At 47.4% G+C, this 26,742-nt stretch overlaps 2 protein-coding genes across 3 annotated transcripts in view; both read left to right on the top strand.

Moving 5' to 3' along the window:
* The window catches only part of LOC144000414 (uncharacterized), a 136,709-nt gene that overhangs the window by 1,698 nt on the left and 108,269 nt on the right, over positions 1–26,742 (top strand). Inside the window, exons 2-3 of one of the 2 annotated variants that reach the window (XM_077494224.1) lie at positions 1,242–1,368; positions 6,152–6,225. The exons of the other annotated variant lie outside the window; for it this stretch is intronic. Coding sequence (XP_077350350.1) covers positions 1,242–1,368; positions 6,152–6,225 — 201 coding nt within the window. The remainder of the gene's footprint in view (positions 1–1,241; positions 1,369–6,151; positions 6,226–26,742) is intronic. 2 annotated transcript variants of the gene reach the window in all.
* The window catches only part of LOC144000415 (uncharacterized), a 132,609-nt gene that overhangs the window by 90,268 nt on the left and 15,599 nt on the right, over positions 1–26,742 (top strand). The gene's annotated exons all lie outside the window — the stretch shown is intronic.

Genomic DNA, 26,742 nt, shown 5'->3' with positions numbered 1-26,742 from the left:
AACCAAGACTTTATCACAGGAGAGTGTCTCTAGAGATGCGACCAAGGCGAAGGCAGAGATCATCTGGGCTGGACGGCTTAAGTAGGCAGGACTGATGAGCAGGATATCATCAACAGCTTTGTCACTGTGGAGAGATAGGAGCTGTAAATTAGCCGACAGCTGAGCGGCCAGATCAGAGAAGGAAGGGCTGAGCCCAGCCCTGAGAGCGCTCTGACGATTATCAGTTCTATATCAGTCGCATTGGGCACTAGTAAGTGTAGCAATTGGCGTAGGCAGCCTATCAAAAATCAACGGCAGAAATGGCCTCTGGAATGTTGTGGAATTTAATATTGTTCCTGCGTGAGCGATCTTCTATATCCGCCAGTTTAGCCGTCATTCTCTGTATGTCATTGTGCTGTTCTTTTTATCCACGAGATGATTGTGAGCAGAGAAGGCATCCTCCATTTTGTGCTCTGTGTGTGACATTCTTTGCTGCAGATCATGCACAGAAGCCTTGATAGGTTTCATTATATTCACCATGTCAATGTGCAGGGAGTCTCTCAGGCAAATCAGCAGGTCTTTCATATTAGTCATTGACACAGACTGAGAAGATAAAGGGAAGGGCTCAAGAGGGGTCTGGGTGGAATGCTCTGCAGCATTCTCTTCCATATCAGAATCCTCTGCCTGCTGGTCTCCTTTAGCTTTTTAAAATTTAGATGGGCTGCGGGTAGATGGGCTGTCAGGGGGAGAGATGTCATTTTCCTCTGTGTTTGCACAGTGTATGGCCGTACATACCGAAGTGGATGATCTGCTGGGGTCTGAGGAGTGCTCTCTTTCCTCGGCAAGTCTGGTGTGTGCTCCGGCGCCATCTTGGTACACCCGTCCGTTCGTGGTGGAGTAATAATCTGTCAGTTTCTGTGGGGCTAGGCGCTGTGAGCCCCGTTTGTGGATAGCACCTTGTGCTGCATCTTCCAGGGAAGCCATAGGTAGTCGCTGGGAGTACCTCAGTTGTTGGGTATCGTAGCTTGTCGGTGGCTTGGAGCAGGAGCTCAGCTAGCAGGCAGCCATCTTCCTCACTGGCCGGACATGCCCCTGGCAGATATTTTTTTAGGGAAGTATCTGCCCTCCTAAATTAGCCCCCTCTTAGCCCCGCCCTTGAAACGCCCCGTACATGTAAATTTAGTTTTAACTATTTAAATGGAAAAAATGTTTTTGGACTCACTTTCTGGTGTGATGCATTCTCTGTTCCTTGTCAATTCCAGGAAACTTTGTGTCCATTGGAGAGAAAGTTGAATGGAAAGACAATTACAAAGCTATGATGGAGGCCTTAGAAGATTCTGAATTGGAACCAAATTTCTCAGACTTTATTGTCCCCATCTTTGTGTACAGGTAAGTGATTCTTGTGTTAGATGATGCATCCTTGGAGCAGATTGGTTTCCAGGAATTAGATGAGGGACTGATCGAATGATATGTTTACTGGTGATATGTTCAGAACTGAAGGTGAGCATGCTTATTTTTGGTATTTACAAGAAAATTTTATGGTTTGGGGTTAGCATTAATTATTATAGAGAGCACTGACACCAGCACTGAGATAGAGAGCACTGATACCAGCACTGAGATAGAGAGCACTGATACCAGCACTGAGATAGAGAGCACTGACACCAGCACTGAGATAGAGAGCACTGACACCAGCACTGAGAGAGAGAGCACTGATACCAGCACTGAGATAGAGAGCACTGACACCAGCACTGAGATAGGAAACACTTACACCAGCACTGAGATAGAGAACACTGACACCAGCACTGAGATAGAGAGCACTGACACCAGCACTGCGATAGAGAACACTGATACCAGCACTGAGATAGAGAGCACTGACACTAGCACTGAGATAGAGAACACTGATATCAGCACTGAGATAGAGAGAACTGACACCAGCACTAAGATAGAGAGCACTGATACCAGCACTGAGATAGCGAATACTTACACCAGCACTGAGATAGAGAACACTGACACCAGCACTGAGATAGAGAGCACTGACACCAGCACTGCGATAGAGAACACTGATACCAGCACTGAGATAGAGAGCACTGACAACAGCACTGAGATAGAGAGCACTGATACCAGCACTGAGATAGAGAGAACTGACACCAGCACTAAGATAGAGAGAACTGACACCAGCACTAAGATAGAGAGCACTGATACCAGCACTGAGATAGAGAGCACTGACACCAGCACTGCGATAGAGAACACTGATACCAGCACTGAGATAGAGAGCACTGACACCAGCACTGAGATAGAGAACACTGATACCAGCACTGAGAAAGAGAGAACTGACACCAGCACTAAGATAGAGAGCACTGATACCAGCACTGACACCAGCACCAAAATAGAGAACACTGATACCAGCACTGAGATAGAGAGCACTGATACCAACACTAAGATAAAAAGCACTGACACCAGCACCCAGATAGGGAGCACTGACACCAGCACTGCTATAAAAAGCACTGACACCAGTACTGATAGAGAGCACTGACACCAGCACCCAGATAGAGAGCACTGACACAAGCACTGAGATAGAAAGCACTGACACCAGTACTGAGATCAAGAGCACTGACACCAGCACCCAGAAAGAGAGCACTGACACCAGCACTGAGAGAGAGAGCACTGATACCAGCACTGAGATAGAGAGCACTGACACCAGTACTGAGATAGGGAACACTTACACCAGCACTGAGATAGAGAACACTGACACCAGCACTGAGATAGAGAGCACTGACACCAGCACTGCGATAGAGAACACTGATACTAGCACTGAGATAGAGAGCACTGACACCAGCACTGAGATAGAGAACACTGATACCAGCACTGAGATAGAGAGAACTGACACCAGCACTAAGATAGAGAGCACTGATACCAGCACTGACACCAGCACCAAAATAGAGAACACTGATACCAGCACTGAGATAGAGAGCACTGATACCAGCACTAAGATAAAAAGCACTGACACCAGCACCCAGATAGAGAGCACTGCCACCAGCACTGCTATAAAAAGCACTGACACCAGTACTGATAGAGAGCACTGACACCAGCACCCAGATAGAGAGCACTGACACAAGCACTGAGATAGAAAGCACTGACACCAGTACTGAGATCAAGAGCACTGACACCAGCACCCAGATAGAGAGCACTGACACCAGCACCCAGATAGAGAACACTGACAACAGCACTGAGATAGAAAGCACTGACGCCAGCACTGACATAGAAAGCACTGACACCAGCACTGACATAAAAAGCACTGACACAGCACTGATATAGAGAGCACTGACACCAGCAACCAGATAGAGAGCAATGACATCAGCACTGAGATAGAAAGCATTGACACCAGCACTGAGATAGAGAGAACTGAGATCAGCACTGAGATAGAAAGGACTGACACAAGCACCGATATAGAGAGCACTGACACCAGCACTTTAAAGCTCTTAATATATGCAATGTATACAGTTAATTTTTTATCACATTAATTATTTTCCCATTATGGACATTAGGGATGAGCTTGGTGTTCTAGTCGAACGCATGTTCGACTCGAACACCGGCTGTTCACCTGTTCGGTGAAGCCAGAACTCTGTGGGCCGTTCACACCAAATTCGTGTGGCGCTCACGGCCCACAATGCACTGCGCCATCGCAATGCATTGCTGGCTCATGATTGGCCAAGCATGCACTGTGAGCCCGCCTGCTTGGCGAATCACAGCACCGGCAGCAAGGAGAGCCATAATTGGTCACAGGCAGGATGCCCGTGGCCAATTATAGCTCAGGGTGTTTAGTACATGCCCCACACTATATAAGGCCGCCAGCGCGGCAGCCTTTTGTAGTGTTCCGGCATCTGCAGGAGTTAGTGGGTGTTGTGTGCCTCCAGCGCAGTATACACCTGTGTCTACCCTTTATTGCTGTTCTCTAGCCATCTGCAGGAGTTAGTGGGTGTTGTGTGCCTCCAGCGCAGTGTACACCTGTATCTACCCTTTATTGCTGTTCTCTAATAGAGCCATCTGCAGGAGTTAGTGGGGGTTGTGTGCCTCCAGCACAGCACACTATACACCTGTATCTACCCTTTATTGCTGGAGTTCTCTAATACAGCCATCTGCAGGAGTTAGTGGGTGTTGTGTGCCTCCAGCACAGCACAATATACACCTGTATCTACCCTTTATTGCTGTTCTCTAATAGAGCCATCTGCAGAAGTTAGTGGGTGTTGTGTGCCTCCAGCACAGCACAATATACACCTTTATCTACCCTTTATTGCTGTTGTTCTCTAATACAGCCATCTGCAGGAGTTAGTGGGTGTTGTGTGCCTCCAGCGCAGTATACACCTGTATCTACCCTTTATTGCAGTTGTTCTCTAATACAGCCATCTGCAGGAGTTAGTGGGTGTTGTGTGCCTCCAGCACAGTATACACCTGTATCTACCCTTTATTGCTGGTGTTCTATAATAAAGGCATCTGCAGGAGTTAGTGGGTGTTGTGTGCCTCCAGCACAAATATACACTACCTACTTGCTGGTTTTCCCATCTCCTTGCAGGCCATTACTATGTCTGGAAGGCCAACAAGGAGATGTAGACAGTCACAAGCCAATAAAAGAGGGCAAGCAGGCTCTGTGTCTAGAGACAACAGTGCTGGTCATGGACGCGGTGCATCGTCATCAGCACGTGGCCATGGGACACGCTTGTCCTTATTTTCGGCAGCTGGACGTTTTAAACACTGGAAACACGTGGCACTTCACAGGCATACTATAGGCACCCCCCAGGCACGATATTTAAAGTAAAATTTCACTTTTTTTTTCACTTTAATCGTCATTAAAATCAGTACTCCCGAAAAAACGTCAATTTTTAAAAACAATTTTGGCATTGACCCATGTCCCCTGGGGCAGGAGCCAGGTCCCCAAACCCTTTTTAGGACAATATCTTGCATATTAGCCATTAAAATTATCACTTTTTATTTCGAATGTTCGAGTCCCATAGACTTCAATGGGGTTCTAAAGTTCGCACAAATTTTCAGTCTGTTCGAAAGTTCTGGTGTGAACCAAACCGGGGGGGGGTGTTCGGCTCATCCCTAATGGAGTGGGCCCTCCTGTCTAGGTTTTGCCTAAGGACTCACAAAGCCTAGAACCGCCTCTGTGTATGGGAATGTTTGACCATCCTTCCATTTATGAGAGGCACCAGTGTTGGACAAGAAGTCTCCACACTAATTCATCCCAAAAGTGTTCTATCAGGTTAAGGTCAGGACTCTGTGCAGGCCAGTAAAGTTCCTCCACCCCAAACTCGCTCATTCATGTCTTTATGGACCTTGCTTTGTGCACTGGTGAGCAGTCATGTTGGAACAGGAAGGGGCCGTCCCCAAACTGTTCCCACAAAGTTGGGAGCATGAAATTGTCCAAAATGTCTTGATATGCTGACGCCTTAAGAGTTCCCTTCACTGGAACTTAGGGGCCAAGCCCAACCCCTGAAAACACCCCCCCTCCCCCCCATCACCATAATCTCCCCTCCAAAAAATTATTTGGACCAGTGTACAACGCAAGGTCCATAAAGACATGGATGAGTGAGTTTGGGGTGGAGGAACTTGACTGGCCTGCAGAGAGTTCTGACCTTAACCTGATAGAACACCTTTGGGATGAATTAGAGCAGAGACTATGAGCCAGGCCTTCTCGTCCAACATCAGTGCCTGACCTTGCAATTGGGCTTCTGGAAGAATGGTCAAACATTCCCATAGACACACCCATAAACCTTGCGGACATCCTTCCCAGAAGAGTTGAAGCTGTTATAGCTGCAAAGGGCGGAGCCAACCCAATATTGAACCATACGGACTAAGACTGGGATGCTATTAAAGTTCATGTGTGTGTAAAGACAGGCGTCCCAATACTTTTGTTAATATAGTGCACTGTCCCAGCAGCCAGCATCAGGTTGAGCCTAATTACTGGGATCTGCTAGCTGCTGGGAGAGATCCAAGTCCTGGCACATAGGGTGACAGGGTGATAGGGCATTCATTAAAAACAAAACAAAAAAAACTTACTAAATATATACTTTTCACTCAAACTAAAGACACATTAAAGCATGCACATACGTGTTTAAGGGGTCTTTTTAACCATTGACGTGTATAAACATTGTGTTCTTCTACTCTTCTCCAGAGTCAGAAAACAAACATCAGCTGAAGAAATGCAATATGTGAAAACATTTATGGAAAACTGCGTAAAAATGACAGGTAACATTTTCCTGTTTAAAGACCTCATGTTGGTGATATGATTCCATTACTCTTGCCCTTCAATTGCTATTCATTCTACTAACCTTGCTGTCATCTCTTTGGCCAGCATGTGATTGGCCACAATACCTGTCAGTCAGACACCAGGGGTGGGATTACTGCAGACAGCTGTGGCAGGGAAGAAAAATAGGATTTTTTTAACAGCTTATCTGTAAAATCCTTTTCTTGAAGTACACCACGGGACACAGAGCAACATAGTAATAACTATATAGGTTATACGCCACCTATAGGTGAATGGACACTGGTACACCCAAAAAAAAAATGGAAGTCCCGCTCCCTATATAACCTCTCTGATACAGGCAGTACCCCAGTTTTTGTAGCAAAGCAATATATACCTATCCCAATAAGAGGAGCCCGATCCAGGCAGGCCTGGACTGGGACAAAAAATAGGCCCGGGCATTTTAGACTTAGCAGACAACTTTTCCAGGGGCATTTGCGGGGGTGGCTGGTGTTGGTCCTCCACACAGTAATGTGCAGGGACACAGTGATATAAAGGGAACTGCACTGAAAAGGGGCACTGCAATGATTACAGTGCAGTCCCCTCTATATTACAGTGTGCCAGTCCTATTGTAGTCATACAATGTGAGTACTGTCTGTCTCCTATTGTGCCCACACTGCCCAGTGACACTGACCTGCTCTCTTTTTGGTGGTGCGTTACAGCGTGGCTCTCTCTCTTTGGTGGTGTGGTACAGCGTGGCTCTCTCTGGTGGTGTGGGTACAGCGTGGCTCTCTCTGGTGGTGCGGGTACAGTGTGGCACTCTTTCTGGTGGTGCGGGTACAGCGTGGCTCTCTTTCTGGTGGTGCGGGTACAACGTGACTCTCTCGCTGGTGGTGCGGGTAAAGCCTGACTCTCTCTGGTGATGTGGTACAGTGTTGCTCTCTCTGGTGGTGCAGTACAGCGTGGCTCTATCTAATGGTGTGGTACAACGTGGCTCTCTCTTTGGTGGTGCGGTACAGTGTGGCTCTCTCTCTGGTGGTGCGGTACAGCGTGGCTCTCTCTCTGGTGGTGCGGGTACAGCGTGACACTCTCACTGGTGGTGTGGTACAGCGTGGCTCTCTCTGGTGGTGCTGTACAGCGTGGTTCTCTCTGGTGGTGCGGTACAGTGTGGCTCTCTAGCTGGTGGTGTGGTATAGCATGTCTCTCTCTGGTGGTGTGATACAGTGTGGCTCTCTCCGGTGGTGCGGTACAGCATGGCTCTCTCTGGTGGTGTGGTACAACGTGGCTCTCTCTCGGGTGGTGCGGTACAGCGTGGCTCTCTCTCTGGTGGTGAGGTACAACGTGTCTCTCTCTCTCGGGTGGTGCGGTACAGCGTGGCTCTCTCTCTCTCTAGTGGTGCAGTAAAGCATGGCTCTCTCTCTCTCTGGTGGTGCGGGTACAGCGTGACTCTCTCTCTGGTGGTGCGGGTACAGCGTGGCTCTCTCTCTGGTGGTGCGGTACAATGTGACTCTCTCTCTGGTGGTGCTGGTACAGCGTGGGTACAGGTACAGCATGGCTGTCTCTCTGGTGGTGTGGGTACAGCGTGGCTCTCTGATGGTGTGGTACAATGTGGCTTTCTCTCTGGTGGTGCGGTACAGCGTGGCTCTCTCTCTGGTGGTGTGGTACAACGTGGCTCTCTCTCTGATGGTGCGGTACAGTGTGGCTCTCTCTCTGGTGGTGCAGTAAAGTGTGGTTCTTTCTCTGGTGGTGCGGGTACAGCGTGACTCTCTCACTGGTGGTGTGGTACAGCGTGGCTCTCTCGTTGGTGGTGCGGTACAGCGTGGCTCTCTGAGTGTGTGGTACAACGTGGCTTTCTCTCGGGTGGTGCGGTAAAGCGTGGCTCTCTCTCTGGTGGTGTGGTACAACGTGGCTCTCTCTCTGATGGTGCGGTACAGTGTGGCTCTCTCTCTGGTGGTGCGGTACAGTGTGATTCTCTCTCTGGTGGTGCGGGTACAGAGTGACTCTCTCACTGGTGGTGTGGCACAGCGTGACTCTCTCTGGTGGTGCTGCACAGCGTGGTTCTCTCTGGTGGTGCAGTACAGCATGGCTCTCTCTGGTGGTGTGGTACAACGTGTCTCTCTCTCGGGTGGTGCAGTACAGTGTGGCTCTCTCTCTGGTGGTGAGGTACAACGTGGCTCTCTCTCTGGTGGTGCGGTACAGCGTGGCTCTCTCTCTGGTGGTGTGGTACAGCGTGGCTCTCTCTCTGGTGGTGCGGTAAAGCGTGGCTCTCTCTCTGGTGGTGCGGGTACAGCGTGACTCTCTCACTGGTGGTGTGGTACAGCGTGACTCTCTCTGGTGGTGCTGTACAGCGTGGCTCTCTCTGGTGGTGCGGTACAGCATGGCTCTCTAGCTGGTGGTGTAGTACAATGTGGCTCTATCTCGGGTGGTGTGGTACAGTGTGGATCTCTCTCTGGTGGTGAGGTACAACGTGGCTCTCTCTCTGGTGGTGCGTTACAGCATGACACTCTCTCTGGTGGTGCGGTACAGCATGGCTCTCTCTCTGGTGGTGCGGGTACAGCGTGACTCTCTCACTGGTGGTGTAATACAGTGTGGCTCTCTCTGGTGGTGCGCTACAGGGTGACTCTCTCAATGGTGGTGTGGTACAGCGTGACTCTCTTTGGTGGTGCTGTACAGAGTGGCTCTCTCCGGTGGCGTGGTACGGCATGGCTCTCTAGCTGTTGGTGTGATACAGCGTGTCTCTCTCTGGTGGTGCGATATAGTGTGGCTCTGTCTGGTGGTGTGGTACAATGTGTCTCTCTCTCTGGTGGTGCGGTACAGCGTGGATCTCTCTATGGTGGTGTGGTACAACGTGGCTCTCTCTCTGGTGGTGCGGTACAGCGTGGCTCTCTCAGGTGGTGCAGTACAGCATGGCTCTCTCTCAGGTGGTGCGGGTACAGCGTGTCTCTCTAGCTGGTGGTGTGGTACAGCATGGCTCTTTCTGGTGGTGCGGTACAACGTGGCTCTCTCTGGTGGTGAGGTACAGCATGGCACTCTCTGGTGGTGTGGTACAGCATGGCTCTCTCTGGTGGTGCGATACAGTGTGGCTCTCTCTGGTGCTTCGGTACAGCATGGCTCTCTTTGGTGGTGTGGTACAACGTGGCTCTCTCTCGGGTGGTGTGGTACAGCGTGGCTCTCTCTCTGGTGGTGAGGTAAAATGTGTCTCTCTCTCTGGTGGTGCGTTACAGCGTGGCTCTCTCTCTGGTGGTGCGGTACAGCATGGCTCTCTCTCTGGTGCTGCGGTACAGCATGGCTCTCTCTCTGGGGGTGCGGGTACAGCGTGACTCTCTCACTGGTGGTGTGATACAGTGTGGCTCTCTCTGGTGGTGCGGTAAAGGGTGTCTCTCTCTCTGCTGGTGAGGTACAACGTGGCTCTCTCTCTGGTGGTGTGTTACAGCGTTGCTCTCTCTTTGGTGGTGCAGTACAGCAGGGCTCTCTCTCTGGTGGTGCGGGTACAGCGTGACTCTCTCACTGGTGGTGTGATACAGTGTGGCTCTCTCTGGTGCTGCGGTACAGGGTGGCTCTCTTTCTGGTGGTGCGGTACAGCGTGGCTCTCTCTCTGGTTGTGCGGTACAGCGTGGCTCTCTCTGATGGTATGGTACAACGTGGCTCTCTCTCTGGTGGTGCGGTACAGCGTGGCTCTCTCTCTGGTGGTGCAGTACAGAGTGGCTCTCTCTGGTGGTGTGGTACAGCATGGCTCTCTAGCTATTGGTGTGGTACAGCATGGCTCTCTCTGGTGGTGCAATACAGTGTGGCTCCCTCTGGTGGTGCGGTGCAGCATGGCTCTCTCTGATGGTGTGGTACAACGTGGATCTCTCTCTGGTGGTGCGGTACAGCGTGGCTCTCTCTGGTGGTGTGGTGCAGCGTGGATCTCTCTCTGGTGGTGCGGTACAGCGTGGCTCTCTCAGGTGGTGCGGTACAGCATGGCTCTCTCTCAGGTGGTGCGGGTACAGCGTGACTCTCTAGCTGGTGGTGTGGTACAGCATGGCTCTTTCTGGTGGTGCAGTACAGCGTGGCTCTCTCTGGTGGTGCGGTACAGCGTGGCACTCTCTGGTGGTGCGGTACAGCGTGGCACTCTCTGGTGGTGCGGTACAGCATGGCTCTCTCTGGGTGTGCGGTACAGCATGGCTCTCTCTCTGGTGGTGCGGTACAGCGTAGCTGTCTCTCTGGGGGTGCGGTACAGCGTGTCTCTCTCTTCGGTGGTGCAGTACAGCGTGGCTCTCTCTCTGGTGGTGCGGTACAGCGTGGCTGTCTCTCTAGTGGTGTGGTACAGTGTGTCTCTCTCTCTCCGTGAGTGAGGGAAGAACAATAGGCAGGAAGCTTTCTCCTCACATGTGCTGCCGATAAGAGAAGGGTAGGGGTGGAAAAATCCTGACAGTAGCCCTCCCCCTTGCCCCACCATGCGGACACCTTGGCTGGAGGAGGAGGAGGAGCAGTCCCTGGGAGCAGAGAACTGTCAGCACGGTTCTGAGGCTGATCTGTGTGTGAGAGAGACACACAGCTCAGCTCATGCAGCTGAAAGTTCCGCCGAAGAAGACACAGGCATGGGCGCTTAGCGCTAGCGGTGAGTGGCGCACACGGCCTGTGTTAACCATGTTCAGGTCCCGGTCGCCGCTTACCTCCGGCTGTGCGACCTGAACAGTAACATGCTATAGAGCGGGTGGCCCTGGTCTGCCCTATGGCCAGTCTGGGCCTGGCGGGATCTCTGTGTCCCGTGAAAGGATTTTACAGGTAAGCTGTTATAAACATCCTATTTTCTTTATCGTACATCACGGACACAGAGCACCATAGTAATAACTATGTGGAATGTGCCAAAGCAGTGCTACCTGAGGGGAGGGAAACACAAAGCAAAACAGCCATCGCCAGGCATGAGGACCTATACCGCTGTGCCCGAAGGTGAGGGCCTCCTGCCATCTTACATCCATTTGATAGAATCTTGTGAATATATGTACTGACGATCAAGTAGCGGCCTTGCAAATCTGAGCCAAAGAGGCTTGGCGATGCACTGCCCATGATCACTGACTGCCCGGGTTGAGTGTGCCTTAATCTGAAAGAGAGGAACCCTTCTTTTCAGACCATAAACTGGACTAATCACTTGACAAATCCACTTAGTAATAGTAGATTTCGATGCTGCCTGGCGCTTTCTAGGGTTTTCTGGGAACACAAGCAAAACATCAGTTTTCCGTATCTGAGCTGTCCCTTTCAGATAAGCCTTAACTGCTCTCACTACATCGAGAGAATGCAATTGTTTTTCTTCTGCACAACGAGGTTCTGGAAAAAAGGAAGGTAGGGGAACATCTTGATTCAGATGAAAACCAGACACTACCTTTGGTAAAAGGTTGGGTGAGGAAACAGCACCACCTTATCCTTATGAATGATTAAGTATGGCTCTTTACAGGAGAAGGCAGCTAACTCTTAAACTCTTCTTGCAGAGGTTACCAATTTCCTTGTCAAATGGAGCAAAGGAATAATACATATCGGTTCAAAGGGTTGTCTTTGCAACACTGAAAAAAACAGATTCAAATCCCATAGGCACAAGGGTGCTCTAACTGGTGGAGTTATCCGAGTTACCCCTTGTATGAATGCCCGGACTAAAGAATGTGAAGCAATCGGCCTTTGGAAAGACACTGCCAAGGCTGAAATCTGACCCTTCATTGTACTCAAGGGCAGCTTCATTTCTTCTCCTAACTGTAGAAAGGCCAGAATTCTTCCTATGGCATACTTTCGAGGATGCCAACCCTTGGTTTCACACCAGGCAACATAGGCCTTCCAGACCCTGTAATAAATGGTCCTGGAGGCCGGCCTTCTGACATTAATCAGGGTGGTTACTACTGAACCTGAAAGCCCCTGATTTTTTAGAATGTGGGCTCCAATAACCAAACCGTTAAATTTAGCTACTATAATGCCGTGTACACACGAACAGACTATCCGGCGGACTTAGTATGGCGGACAAACCGCCGGAAAGTCCGCCACATTTCCGAACGAGCGGACCTGCCCACACACCGGACTTTTCCGGCGGACTAGGTCCGGCGGACCTAGTATGCCGGACTATGGCGGGAGTCCGCCATACTTTTGAAATGAACAGACTTGCCCACACATGGAGGAAAGTCTGTTCATTTTGAATGCGCTCCAGGTAGCAGGGACTAGCAAAGGAAGTCAATGTCGCCGACTTTGGTGCTTCCGTCAGTATACCGCTTCCTAACTCTGTATATAGATATCAGATATTCCAACCGCTCACAAGCACAAAACAAGACGACACTTGCTTAGCTGCTCAACATGGACTCCTTTATTAGAACCAAAATGACAAGTATTTATAATACTGAAACGTCTGTTAAATCCCCAGTCTCTGGAATTGCTAAAAGTGTGGGACAGAGGTCTTGGACCCTCTGTTCAGTTACCAGATCTTCAGCTGGAGAAGTTTGTTGCAACTCCATAGATGCTGCTGGCAGAAAATCACATGTCCCTGTCAGTGTTGTGGGAGAAAGGCCGACTACCTCTTCTCTCAAGAAGGCCAGAGCCATTGTTTGTGCTGGACAGAGGTTAGCAGAACTCTGCCCTTTTGTCAGAACTTCAGGTTTGGGGACGACAATATCCAGAGTTTCCACTGCTGATTCTCTGGCATGCTGCTGAACGTGTTCTAGCAGTTTCCTGTATGCCCATTCCAGATTCTGTTCCTTCCTTAACAAATGGTCCAGATCAGGTTTAAGCTCTGAGACCCCTGCAAGACCAAGCATAGCCTCTTTATATTCTTGCAGGTCCTCAAGGGTAGGTTCCCCTTCATCGCCAAACACAAAACGATCTGTAAGGCTCTCCCACAGCAATCCAGGGCCTCCAAAGTCATATCCCTCTGGAGAGCATTCTGTTGTCTCCCCTAAATATCCCTGCTCTGCGTGCCATTGAAGAGCCCGATAATAATTGTCCAGCTCTATCTCCTGCTGGACCAGCCTGTCCAAATCAGTCACCCATTGCTCCTGGGGCCGCTCTCCCAGGAATGCCATCCGCAATGCCCGTTGGTCACTGACCTGCTGCTCTTGGGGTGGAAAGCACTTGCCCTGTTTTATAACAGCGAGCTGGAGGGCTGCAATCCAGAGCTCCACCCGAATCTGCTGCCTGATCTCTGCTGCCTGATCTCCAGGTATTCATCCTCAGACACAGTCCTGGTGTATGCTGAAAGGATGATCCGCATCAGCCCCGGGAACGCTGATGCCAGGTCCATATCTCCGCTGGGGTGACCTAAGTCTGCTATCCTGATCTTGGATCCCAGTGGAGGTTTGGATGTCCCAGACTGCAGGAAGTGTCCCAATGCTTGCCAACAATGTGACGGAACCAATCCCACACTCCAATTGAGTGCTTCCGTCAGTATACCGCTTCCTAAATCTGAATATAGATATCAGATATATCAACCGCTCACAAGCACAAAACAAGACGACACTTGCTTAGCTGCTCAACATGGACTCCTTTATTAGAACCAAAATGACAAGTTTTTATAATACAGTAGAAGGGGAGGTCCCCCCTCCTGATCATTTATTCTAACAATACAACTGTAGCCAGAAACAGAATTAACCTGAGCTAATTATCTAAATTAACACTCAGCCCTTGTATACACGGTCAGACATTCTGATGGACAATATCCGATAGGACCATGTTGGCGGATAATCCGACAGTGTGTGGGCTCCATCGGACTGTTTCCGTCTGAATATCCGTCGGACCAAGTTTGAGAGCTGGGCTATAAAATTTTCCGACAACATGATCCGATCACGTCAGTTCCCATCGTGTGTAGCCTAGTCCGATGGACAAGGTGCCACGCATGCTCACAATAAAATTCTGAGACGGAAGCGCTCGCTCAGGTAAAACTACTGCTCGTAATCGATATAGCACATTCGTCACGCTGCAATGTTAAAAATTGTTTCATGCAGCGCATTCTCTTATTCTTTTTACTTATTTCATCAATACAATATTTTAATTCATCACATCTCCCCAATATTTTTTTTTTTTTCAATAATTTTTTTTTTTTTAATCAACATGTCCTTTTTTGACAGTTTACTCATCTTTGCATTTTTTGGGTGTGTTTTGTGTGTCAACTTACTACAACACCATTATTATCTTTTTATTTTATTGTTTTCTTTTTTAATCTAGAGGAGGTTGTTTGGTGTTGGTGCCCCTTGTTATTCATTTGACTTTGTATTTTTGAAATGTACCTGCCTACTCACAAATAAACTGTCCTTTTTGAAGTAAAACACATAGGCAAGTATTTCTTCAACCAAAAAAAAACGTTATTTAGGTGTCAGTAACAGATAAAGAGGGAGGCAGCGCTGGAGAAACTAGGGAGATTAGCGAAGCCTTTGGCCCCCAGGCACACATCAACTATTTAAACGCAAAAATTGGTGGCCTGAGGAGTACATGTCTGAGGGAGAGAAGTCTGGTCCTGAAGTCCAAGAAACCTGCAACAGCAGCAGATGACATCTATGTTCCCAGGCTGTGGTCCTACAAGAGGCTGCATCTTCTGTCAGACCAGACTGAACCCAGGTTATCACTCTCTGGTCTTCTTTCCACACTTCCTTCCAGGCTGTGGCTGTGGTGCTGGAGGTGTGGCAGAAGGAGGAGGAGAAGGAGGGGCATGGGCCAAATCACACAAGTGCGTTGCTTGTGTGATTTGGCCCAACAGCCCCTTGTTGAGGGTGTGGATAATTAGCTCCTCACACAAGATATGTTGCCCCTCCTCCATTTGCTGGAGTTTGCAGGCAGCCAAGGCGGCAAAGGCCTCTTGATATGTGGGGGTGGCTTTGAGGGCCGCTGAAGCCTCCCCGATGAGCTTCAGAGCCGACTCCTCCACATTCCTCCCCTTTCTGGCCCTTTTGTGTGGAAGGCGGAGGGGAGGGACCTGTGATTCAGTCAGGCTCCTCCGCCTGCCCACCGCTTGGCTGCCGCTTACCCCTGCCTCCTCCTGGCTGCCATTTTCCGCAGCCACCTCCTGGCTACTGCATTCCACACCATCCTCTTCATGGCTGAGGTCTTCCTGTGTATGAAAAAGGGACATAGTTTTAGTTTTTGGTTCATCAAACACACACAATTTTCAGCTCAAGACTGTTGCAAATTGTTAACAAATAGAAAAGACTATCATTCTCAGCCCAGCATGTTTCATTCTTGGCCCAAAGGTTTTGGCCACTACTGTCTATTGATATGTGAAACACTTTCTAAAATCAGCAATTAGAGAGCAAAAATCAAGTTAAAGAGGGATTTCACTGTGAAAAAAAATATTAAAAGCCAGCAGCTACAAATACTGCAGCTGCTGACTTTTACACCCCTTTCACACCAGGGCGTTTTGCAGGCGCTATAGCATTAGAATAGCGCCTGCAATCCGCCCTAAAGAAGCTGCACCATTGTTTGTAGTGTGAAAGCCCGAGGGCTTTCACACTACAGAGGTGCGCTGGCAGGACGTCAGAAAAAAGTCCTGCCAGCAGCTTCTTTGGAGCGGTGAAGGAGCGGTGTGTTTACCGCTCCTCCACCGCTGCTCCCCATTGAAATCAATGGGACAGCGCTGTAATGCCGCCGGCAAAACGCCGCTATTGTGGCGTATTGCCGGCGGTTTTAACCCTTTCGCGGCCGCTAGCTGGGGTAAAAGCACCCCGCTAGCGGCCTAAATGCGCCACAAATTGTTTTACCGCCGATGCAAAGGGAGGTGTGGTGTGAAAGGGGACTTAATGAATGGACACTCACCTGTCCCAGGATCCAGCAATGTCGGCAGCCGAGGCCAATCGATCGCTCGGCTCTCGGCTGCTGCCATTCTAGGTGAGGGAATCAGGAAGTGAAGCGTTGCGGCTTCACTTCCCAGTTCCCTACTGCAAATGCGCGAGTCGTACAGCGCAATAGGAATGGTCCGCGCTGTCTCTGGGACCCGTGTGTTTCCCAGCAGACAGCGCATAGGGACAGGAAGAGGCATAGACTCCCGTGGGTGCAAATACCTGTCTTACTCCCAAAATATGTAGAACAATACTATACCTGGCTCAAGCTGGGCTCCTCCAGTTCTTCCTGAGTGGAAGGCCCAGGTTGGGCATTGAAACACTCAGCAGGTATGGAATGTAGCATATAAGGATGCGTGGAAGGAAGGGTAGAGAGGGATTCCCTGACCTCAGTCTGGTCTGACAGAAAACGCATCCTGTCATAATACCACAGCCTGGGGACATAAACGTCATCTGCTGCAGCTCCAGTTTGCATGGACTTCAGCACCTTCTTCCGCTCCCTCAGATATGTACTCCTGAGGCCACCAATTTTCGTTCTTAAATAGTTGATGTCTGCCCTGGGGACCACCGGCTTCACAAACTCAACCAGTTTCTCCATCGCTGCCTGCCTCTTTAATTTGTTACTATATAATGTTACTCCTATAATATGGATGCTTAGATTGCCACAGACAGGGCAGCTCCCTGTACATATCGATGAACAGAGGGAGGAAACTGTGGTCATTAAACCCGTCCATAATCTCTGCAAGACACAACACAAGACAAACCCTAATGTCAGGCTAAACTCAACTAAATCTTGTCCCAATACAGGCCTCAATCTAGAAGCAGTATAGGCTAGTGATGTACCAAGTTAAAAATTGTACCTTTGTTTGCACAATCGGCGCCTCAGCTTCTCCCTCTGTTCACAGATCGTACGTATGACACACGCTTGTTGCGTTTTATATACAGTGCGTATGCGTGAAACCCCGCCCCTGACGTTCTTTCTAGACTATTCCCCGCCCCTTCTCTTTCGGCGCAGTGAGGAGAGCACATGGCGGAGACACAGCAGGTGTGCAATAATAGTTCCACTAACGAGGAGGAGGGCGAGGAAAGCCCGGAGCCTGAAATGTCCCGATCCTGGAGGAGAAGTTTTAAGGCCTCAAATATGTCTTTTGGAGAGATGTTGGAGATGGTGGACATATTGAAGAGGAACGACTATGATGGGAAGTATGGACCTTACCCAAACCCAAATATCAGAAAGGCTAAGATCATGATTAAAGTTGTGAAGAGTCTTCAGAAGAATTTTGGGGTACGACGATCCATGGATCAACTGAGAAAACGCTGGTCAGACCTGAAACTGAGGGAGCACGATCAGTACAGAAGGATCAAGCGAGTTCTTCAAAAAAGTAAGTAGTTGTCGTGTGTTCATATTATTATTATTATTGCTTGCATACTGCTCCATGTGCTTTGATTTAATGTTGTACAGTTTAAAATGGCCACTTTCATGTTCATGGGTTCAATCGTTCATACTAAACATCGTTCGTTAGCCCACTCCAAAAACCATGTTTTGCCAAATTGCACTTCACTAAATTTGTTCACACTACAGGTAAGTATTCCAGCTTTCGAAAGTGTCAAAAATAATGTTTTCACCTTTTGAACTCTGCCAAAAAACACAATTGTACCACACTTCCAAGCAATGTTTCATATTCCTATTTCTGCCCTCTGTATGCTAAGTATTCCTTTTTTACATTCTCATAGGGGAGAGAAGACTCGGGGCGTCTGAGGACACCAGGGACCCCACACCTCCCAAAGAAGGGGAAATACCAACACCAGAAGCAGAGGAGGAGGAGGAAGGAGAGATTGTTGAAGTTGGCCAAATTGTCACCACAACAGGTGAGTGTCAAAGACCACAGCTTCTGGTAAGCTAATCAATGTATGTTTGCATATTTGTAATACATGGTGTGTTTTTTTTTTTTAGGTGATGTGGAAGAAGAATCACATTTTACCAGTGAAAGTGCCCAGATCCTCATTGGGGAGATAATGGGGTGCAATCGCGATTTAGAGAATATACAGAAAAACATCAATGATGTTCAACAAAAAATGAAGAACATCATTGATGTTTTGGGGAGAGTCTGAAACACCCCAAACTAGCTAACATAGTTTTTAAATTTACAAAAACACTTTTATATTTTAAAAAAAGCCAAATTTGGAAGATGCACACAGTGTCAACATGTACTATCTCCCATCATGGGGGATCAATGTACGTGTTCTGTGGGTGCAACCCCTTCCTTGCTACTAAAGTGGCTGAGATGAAGGAGTTGCACGCCCAGAACATGTACATTGATACCCCATGATGGGAGATAGCACATGTTGACATTAGGCATGGGATCAGGAGGAAACTGGCCACTTTTTGATTCTCAATTTGTGTGCATCTTCCACATTTGGCTTTTCCAGGGGTGACACCCCATCTGATGAAGGCAATATCAGTACAGTGTGTACATACTCATGTCTGATATTGTCTTCACTTTTCAAAGTTGAACTTTGTAAGTTCCTGTGTCCTGTATGTTATGCTTTGATACATGCCTGTTTACGCAAAAACGCCAAGTTATAAAAATGTTACCCAAAATAATGTGTTCTATACACCAAATATGTTGGTTTGTTGTAAAACCCTTTTCTAAATGCACATGTGAATGTGCTTTGAGTAAAAACTGAAATTATCAACAATGTGTGGCTTCCTTTTTCAATGCACAAAAGCAGTATTTGTAGTAAAGTTGTTGTTTTCTGTGGCAATGGGTGTTATTTACTAAATGCAAATCCACTTTGCACTACAAGTGCAGTTTCAGGTGCACTTTTTGCAGTGCACTTGTAGTGCATAGTGGATGTGCCTTTAGTAAATAACACCCACAGTGATGTTTACATTTCCCCAATCACGACATTTTCATGACACCACATATTTCTGCCATGGTGCTGAAAATTAGCAATATTTTTGTCAGTAATGCACTACATACATTATCAAAAAAACAAGGTGTGTGTGTAGCAGACCCACAACATAATAAGATTATCTGAAGAAGAGACTGTCTCCTCATCTTGCTCAGAACTTGAGTTTGCACTGTTGTTAAAAAAGGCCCAAAAAGACAGCAAAAACACCTATGAGACACCTAAAACAAAGCCAAGCAGTAAATGAAAACAAAGATTATTGGAGTTTCAAAGTAAAATGTATTAAATAATGCCTCTCAGACATTGTCTGGCATATCAATGGCCCCCCTACCCACAAAGTACTCCATGTATTGGTTTCTGACCTCGTGGGCGCTCTGGGGGGGGGGCAAGCCAGGACAAGCAGCTTCAAGTGCCGTGAGGTTGTCATTTTCCAGCAAGTCTGCATCTGGGCCAACTGAGACCACATATTTGAGGAATGTTTTTTCAAAAAATTGTGCAGAACACAGCAAGCAAGCACAATGTGATTTCGTTTATATTCCTCCATGTGTATTGGCTTGAAAAATAGGCGGAACCAGCTGGCCAGTATTCCGAAAGTGTTCTCCACAACTCTTCTGGCTCTGGCCAGCCGGAAATTAAAGATCCTCTGATCCGGGGTGAGGGTCCTCATCGGGAAAGGCCACATCAGATGGTTTGCCAGAGCAAACGCCTCATCCGTGACGAAAATGAACGGGAGTCCTTCGAGATTATCCTCTGGAGGTGGCAAGCCCAGACTGCTACTCTGGAGACCCCAGTAGAATTCTGTCTGTGCGAACACTCCACCATCCAACATCCGGCCATTTTGCCCCACGTCCACATACAGGAAATCATAGGTCGCTGACACCACCACCAACATCACAATACTATTAAACCCCTTGTAATTATAATAGTACGACCCCAAGTTGGGGGGTGGAATGATGCAGACGTGTTTCCCATCAATTGTACCTCCACAATTGGGAAAGTCCCAACGGCTGGCAAAGTGGGAGGCCACAGTCTGCCTTCCTGTGCCGTTGAATGAAATCGTGGAGTGAAACAAGAAAAATAATTAGTAATTTTGCACATCAACATTGCAAGCAGATTAGGCAAAAACATTTTTGGACAATATCAGGATAACATTTTGGGAAATTAGTATATAAAGCCTAAAGTATAAGGTCCCTTTGTCAGATTCATCACCCCCCATCCCTCCCCCACCCCCCATCCCCCCATCTGATGGGCCATTGCAAAAAATGAGGGGGGGTGTTTTGGACAGGTAACCCTCTCCACTTCATTGAGAGCTGAATGCATAAATAATGTGTGATACTTTGGCCGGGCCCTCCTTACTTACACTATTGGCAGCCCACCAGACAGGCAAGAAGTGTCATAATACAAAAAAAAGGAACAAATGGAAGCACATTTTGACATTTTGCTATTACCTATCAAGATAATAATAGGAGAAAAAAATACTTTAAACTGTAGCATTTGAAAGTATTGAGACAGGCCCTTGCACTACATGCTTTGGTGAATTTGTCCATAAAACTTACCAGAGAAAAGGTAGATATAGTGTGTATTGGGTTTGGCAAAGTCAGCAGATAGAGGATTGCTATCAGCTGACCCAGCAGTTGGGGGAGGGGGGTTCCAAATGAGTTTGGCCCAACCAAAAAAAAATTATCTGGCACTCTGCATGAATTTAAGCACACAAATAACATTTGTACACATTTTAGGGGGTGTTTAGGGGAAAGCAATACTATGGAGCTGACAAAATACATTACTAAGTGACTAGACTATAGGTTTATGGGCCCAGAAGAGCATGCTGGGGAAGTTAGTGAAGTCAAATATGCATGAAGGACAAAAAAAGGAACTTGATAAGCTTCCAGCATGCATGAGGACAAAGGGGCACAGCATATCAATTAGGGCATATTCCAATCATGGTAATTAGGGAATGAGGAAAGAAATCCAATACATTATCAATCATTAAATACATAGAATGTGATGTTAAAGGAGAAAACTTACCTTCATATAGTCCTTCTGCAGGACCTGAATGATGGCAGAACAGGTCTCTGGAATAATGATCCCCAGAGCCTGGGGGGAGATGCCTATGGAGAACTTCAGGTCCTGAAGGCTTCTCCCTGTCACCAAGTAGCGCTGAGCCTCTGCCCTGAAGTGATGGCTTGCCGCATGCAGGTATCATGCCTGCTGATATAAGGGGACAGCAAAGCCAGCAGACAGTGAAAAACGGGGTCCGTCATCCGGAGATAATTTCCGAAATCATCAGGATTATTCTCCCGGATCTCACGAAGCAAAGGCATATGCAAGAACTGGTCACGCTGGCGCAACCAATTCTTGGTCCACAAACTCCTCCTCGCCCTGTTCATGGACCGGGCTTGTGTCAAAGCTAAAAGCCCAACACCAAGCCCCACACAGCACAAACTCTACGACCAGTACATACACGAAACATGGTTTAAAACGGTTGGCTGGTCAGAACGGACAACAGAAAGCACCGATAAACAGCAAAGCCTGAAAGAACGAACTGAAACCCAGAAACGAGCAGACAATAAGCAATGAAAATCAAAGCGTACTATACCAAGATATAGTCCACAATGAGCAACAAATGCTAACTGACACTCGCACTGATAAGCAGATACGCACCCACAAGCACAAACTGAAGAGCAGTAACGAATTGAAGCACAAATCTGAAAAGCGCGAATTGTCTCTAACCAAACTTCTACTAACACGCGATAAACACGAGATCAGCAGAAGGAGCCCAAAGGGTGCCGGATGTGGTGCTGAACTTCCCTTTTCTAGTGCCGTTGTACGCGGTTTACGTCATCGCGTTCTTGGCAACTGGAAATTCCGACAACTTAGTCCGACCATGTATACGACACCACTTCCTGACCACTTCCGGACTAAATCCGTCGGAATTTATCCCACGGATTTGGTTGCCGGAATGTCCAACCGTGTGTACGGGGGCTCAGACTAGTTGACTGAGGGATAAGATTTTTCGGCTCCTAGCTCACTAACAATTCAATAAACATTACCATAAACATCAACACAGGGTTAATTAGCCCAAACAACAATGTGTGGAATACTATTACAAGCCAGACTAGACTCATTTACATTATACAAGCCAACAGACAGGTGGCTGGAGTTCATGACATTAGCATCTGACAGTGTGTGTCCCAACAGCATGAGACAACACACATTATATATACATATATACAGCATTGAATCTGACTAGCACAGATTATAGTGGGGTTCTCATTCACCCTGTACCCCTTAAAATCCAGGACACATAATCAGTCGGCAAGCGGCTTGCATTCAGTCCTCTCAAAAAGCCTGTGTCCCCGGCTAGGTCTGTCACACACATCTTTGATATCTATGTATGCTAGAACTTCTCCTCCCCCGTAGGGTGGATACAACTGACCAGATTGACTCCATTTGAAAGGAACAAATGTTTAGGAAGTGATTCAGATCTTTGAGATCTAGAATGGGTCTGACATCTCCATTTAGCTTTGGTACCGTAAAGAGATTTGAATAAAACCCCATGTCCCTCTCTTCTGAGGGGACCTCTATTATTACTCCCTGAGACCTTAACTGGTCCAGAGCCAGAAATAAGGCCTTTTTCTTTACTGGGTCCTTGGGAACCTTTGATCTTAGAAAACAAGATAGTGGAAACTCTTGGAACTCTAGTTTGTAGCCCAGGGCTACCACAGAGCTGACCCATTTGTCTTGGATTTGCAATGTTTTTGAACCACCGAAGTCTTCCCCCTACTCGATCGAGCAGGGGCGCCCCTTCACAAAAAAAGCCTTGGGACTTTGTTTTGTGGACTTCTGACCCCAGGATTTTTTCTGGCCCTGTGTTTGGCAACGGAGGTGAAGCATGTTTGAAAGAAGGACATTTATTCTTTTTCTTAACTGACAGGAGGGTACTCTTACCCCCAGAAGTCTTTTGGATATACTTATTCGAATTTCCCCAAAACAACCTTTCTTCATGAAAGGGAAACCCAGCCAAGAGATTCATTCATGGTAACTCGACCAGTTCTTTAGCCGCAGAATCCTATGAATATGTATCGACATGAGCGCAAGGCAAGACGCCCGATGGATAGAATCCTTGATAGTGTCCACTGCAAAGCATAAGGCCCTAGGTATCTCAGCTAAACTTTGGGCCTCTTCCGTTTTGAGCAGGAACTCTTTTAATAACCTACTTGAATTCGTCCCTAAGGGATTGACAAATGCCTATTTTCGGCAACTGCAAGTATTGCTACTACACCATCTACAGCAAATGAGGCTTTAAGTAGAGATTCCAACTTCTTATCAGCTGGATCTCTACACACTTGTACATTGTCCACTGGACAAGTTAAACCGGGAGTCCGCCGTTTTTTTTTTTAAAAGCCAGCAGCTACAAATACAGCAGCTGCTGACTTTTAAAATAAGGACACTTACCCGCCCAGCGCGCCCGCGATGTCGGCACCCGAAGCCGATCTTTCGATCGTCACTCAGGTGCTGCCGCTGCCATCTTGGGTATGGGAATCAGGAAGTGGAGCCTTTCGGCTTCATTTCCCGGGTTCCCTACTGCGCATACGCGAATCGCGCTGCGCAATAAGGACGGGCCCGCTGCCTCTGGGATCTGTGTGTTTCCCAGCAGGCAGCGGGGGACTTTTGGAAAGGGGCGTAGATCTACGCCCCTTTCCGCAGAGAGCTATCCCGGAAGTGGGTGCAGTTACCTGGATTATCCAGGTAACTGCACCCCCCTCCCCCCTGAAAGGTGCCGATCGTGGCGCCGGAGGGGGGGAGGATTCCATTGAGCGGAAGGTCCACTTTAGGGTGCACCTCTGCTTTAAACTCCTGTTCACAGAGGAGATAGCAGCATCTACTGCTGGAAAATCCCACCTCTTAAACTTTTTCTCCATAGGATAGAGAAGAGAGAACGTCTTAGGAGGAGAAAACAGCTTATATGGGTGATCCCAGTCAGCCTAAATCAGTTGCTATAGTAACAGGTGCATTGTGAACCCTGTGGAGGTTTTAGCAAACCCAAGGAGGAGAAGGAAAACATCATCCACCTCTGCAGGGGGCAACTTATATCCAGAACATTGTAAGGGATTGGATTAGCAATTCCTGAGATTGTGAAGTTAAGAAAGGTTCTTCAGATGCTGAACCCTCAGAAGAGGAGTCATCCAAACTTCTTTCTGCCTGATCCCCCAAAGATACCCCAATATCTCCAAAAACAGAAAAAAGGAGACACCTAAAGGGAAGATGGAAAGCGCTGCACACCCCTGAATGCAAGTTATACCAAAAAAGAAAAGATTTCCCCAATGGGGCTTTTTAGCAGCGGAATAGCAAAGTCAAAAATCTTTGTCATAATTGTATAGAAAGAAATTGATTTATTCAAAAATGTCCAATGTCATGGTGTAGTTCAATACAGTACAGTATATCATCTGGTTCAGAGATTGTATATTACATATTCCACAATCCAATAAAAACAGACATGTATAGTTACAAATTGTTATGATATTATATAGTAGTAGAGCCCCGACGCGTTTCGACCAACATAAGGTCTCTTCAGGGGGACAGGTGGATCTGAAAAAATATACATGAATTCAGAGTTAAGAAACACATGTCAATGTAGATACCATTGGGTGAACCAATGATGGTATATTTACCGCTCAGAGGTGGAATACGTATTCCTATCACCCAGGATTCTAAGAGCCATTTACGGAATCCGAAAGGTCTCCGATGTTCGCCCCCGTCTACCCAGGAAGGGAGAAAGCACACCCCAGGGGACTTACAAGGAGCCACACTGTTCACGCCCCCGGAGGGGCGGAGGGACCTGCGCCTGCAATTAATACCCAATAGTAATCAAATTAAGTAATTATATAAAGTTAGTAAACTCATAGCGGTTTCACCAGAGTATCATTATAATATAAATGATTCTAAGTGTATACAAGTATATAAATAAAAGGACTGACGATAAGAAAGGGGGTTATTAATTGATAATTTGGCACTGTATTGTATATGTCCCATAAACATAATAATTTAATCAGTATTGAAAGATATAATGTAAAGAGTATAAAAGTAAAAAAGTGTACAAATGGTTAACATAGCAGTGAAAGTGCATGGTGAGGTGTGGATAGCAAAAGTGTATGTGTGTGAGTGAATAAGCACCATCAGCGAATGCTATGGATACAATGAAACAAAACAAAAAACAAAACTTGCATGCTGTGAATAAAAGCTGAAAATAAATAAAAAAGTGATGGATGCTAAAACGCAAGTATGAAGGGGTGTGTGTGGTGATATGAAGTGCCATCATAATAGCAATAGAATTTACCTTATGCGGAGTGAGTACGTAAGAGCTTTTGAAGTATTAGAGTTTGTGACGATTGTTTGTTATTAGGACCGACCTGCTATTACGCAGGAAGGGTAGGGACTCAAATGCCAGAAAATAATAGGTGCAATACCGTCCATCCAGGCAAACATGTAGTTCTGAATTGCTGGGAGACGTCCAGTCTTTTATACCTAATTGTAAACAAGTAGGGTCATTCTGCGCAGGCGCCTGTCCCCCCCCCTCCCAAAAGATATGGCATGAGGGCCGCTGGGTAAGCCGCCCACGTGTGGCTCCCTCGGCGTTCCGGAAGGCTGTAAAGCCCCGACCTCTGTCGTCATCTCCTCCGCAACACGCGTGACGTCATGGCTCAGCACGCACGCCACACGCGCATGCGCACTTCGCCGAAGACAGTCAGGAGACAAACACGGGACGCCGCCGGCAAGGATAGGCTAAACCCGGCGGCCGGATTGACCCCCAACCGCCGGTTACAGCACAAAAGGGGGCGGACATGTGGACAAGTCCACAGGCCGCCCCACCTTGCCGGGAAGTCCTCGGGGGGCCGAACCCCACCCCTAAGGATCCGGGGGCGAACAGTCAGAAATCAATCATGACTCACAGTGGCCCCAAATCAAATAGCATAAATCGTGACAAATGGACATTAAAAATTGCATTTGTAAAATCATAAAATCATAAAAAAATCCAATAAGGACTGTTTATGTTTGACTATTGCGCAAGAGCTGTCTACTGCCATATCCACCCTGGTTATCTGCATGAGTTCCAATTATAGTGTATCCACAAAAATCATTTAAGATATTTGGACATCATACCATGCAGGGATCCATAGTGGATACATCCTGGTACATGGAGAGGGAAAAGATTGGATCTCAATCCAATCCCCCTATGTGGAATTTACTGTTGAAAATTGGAAAATGTGGAGGTCGGGTGGTGACGGAGAGACACATAGCCCTTGTCTTCTCTTAAAAGGTGTCATAATGGGGAAGGGGTGTTTAACCACCCAAAATTGGAATACCAAAAACAGAAAAAAGGAGACACCTAAAGGGAAGATGGAAAGCGCTGCACACCCCTGAATGCAAGTTATACCAAAAAAGAAAAGATTTCCCCGATGGGGCTTTTTAGCAGCGGAATAGCAAAGTCAAAAATCTTTGTCATAATTGTATAGAAAGAAATTGATTTATTCAAAAATGTCCAATGTCATGGTGTAGTTCAATACAGTACAGTATATCATCTGGTTCAGAGATTGTATATTACATATTCCACAATCCAATAAAAACAGACATGTATAGTTACAAATTGTTATGATATTATATAGTAGTAGAGCCCCGACGCGTTTCGACCAACATAAGGTCTCTTCAGGGGGACAGGTGGATCTGAAAAAATATACATGAATTCAGAGTTAAGAAACACATGTCAATGTAGATACCATTGGGTGAACCAATGATGGTATATTTACCGCTCAGAGGTGGAATACGTATTCCTAT

The sequence above is a fragment of the Lithobates pipiens genome, unplaced genomic scaffold (assembly GCF_037356315.1).
Source record: "Lithobates pipiens isolate NorthernLeopardFrog02 unplaced genomic scaffold, aLitPip1_a1.2 Scaffold_22, whole genome shotgun sequence".
In the NCBI taxonomy this organism is placed as follows: Eukaryota; Metazoa; Chordata; class Amphibia; order Anura; family Ranidae; genus Lithobates; species Lithobates pipiens.
Note: the sequence above shows the minus strand (reverse complement) of the source record. Positions and strands in the feature narration are given on the sequence as shown.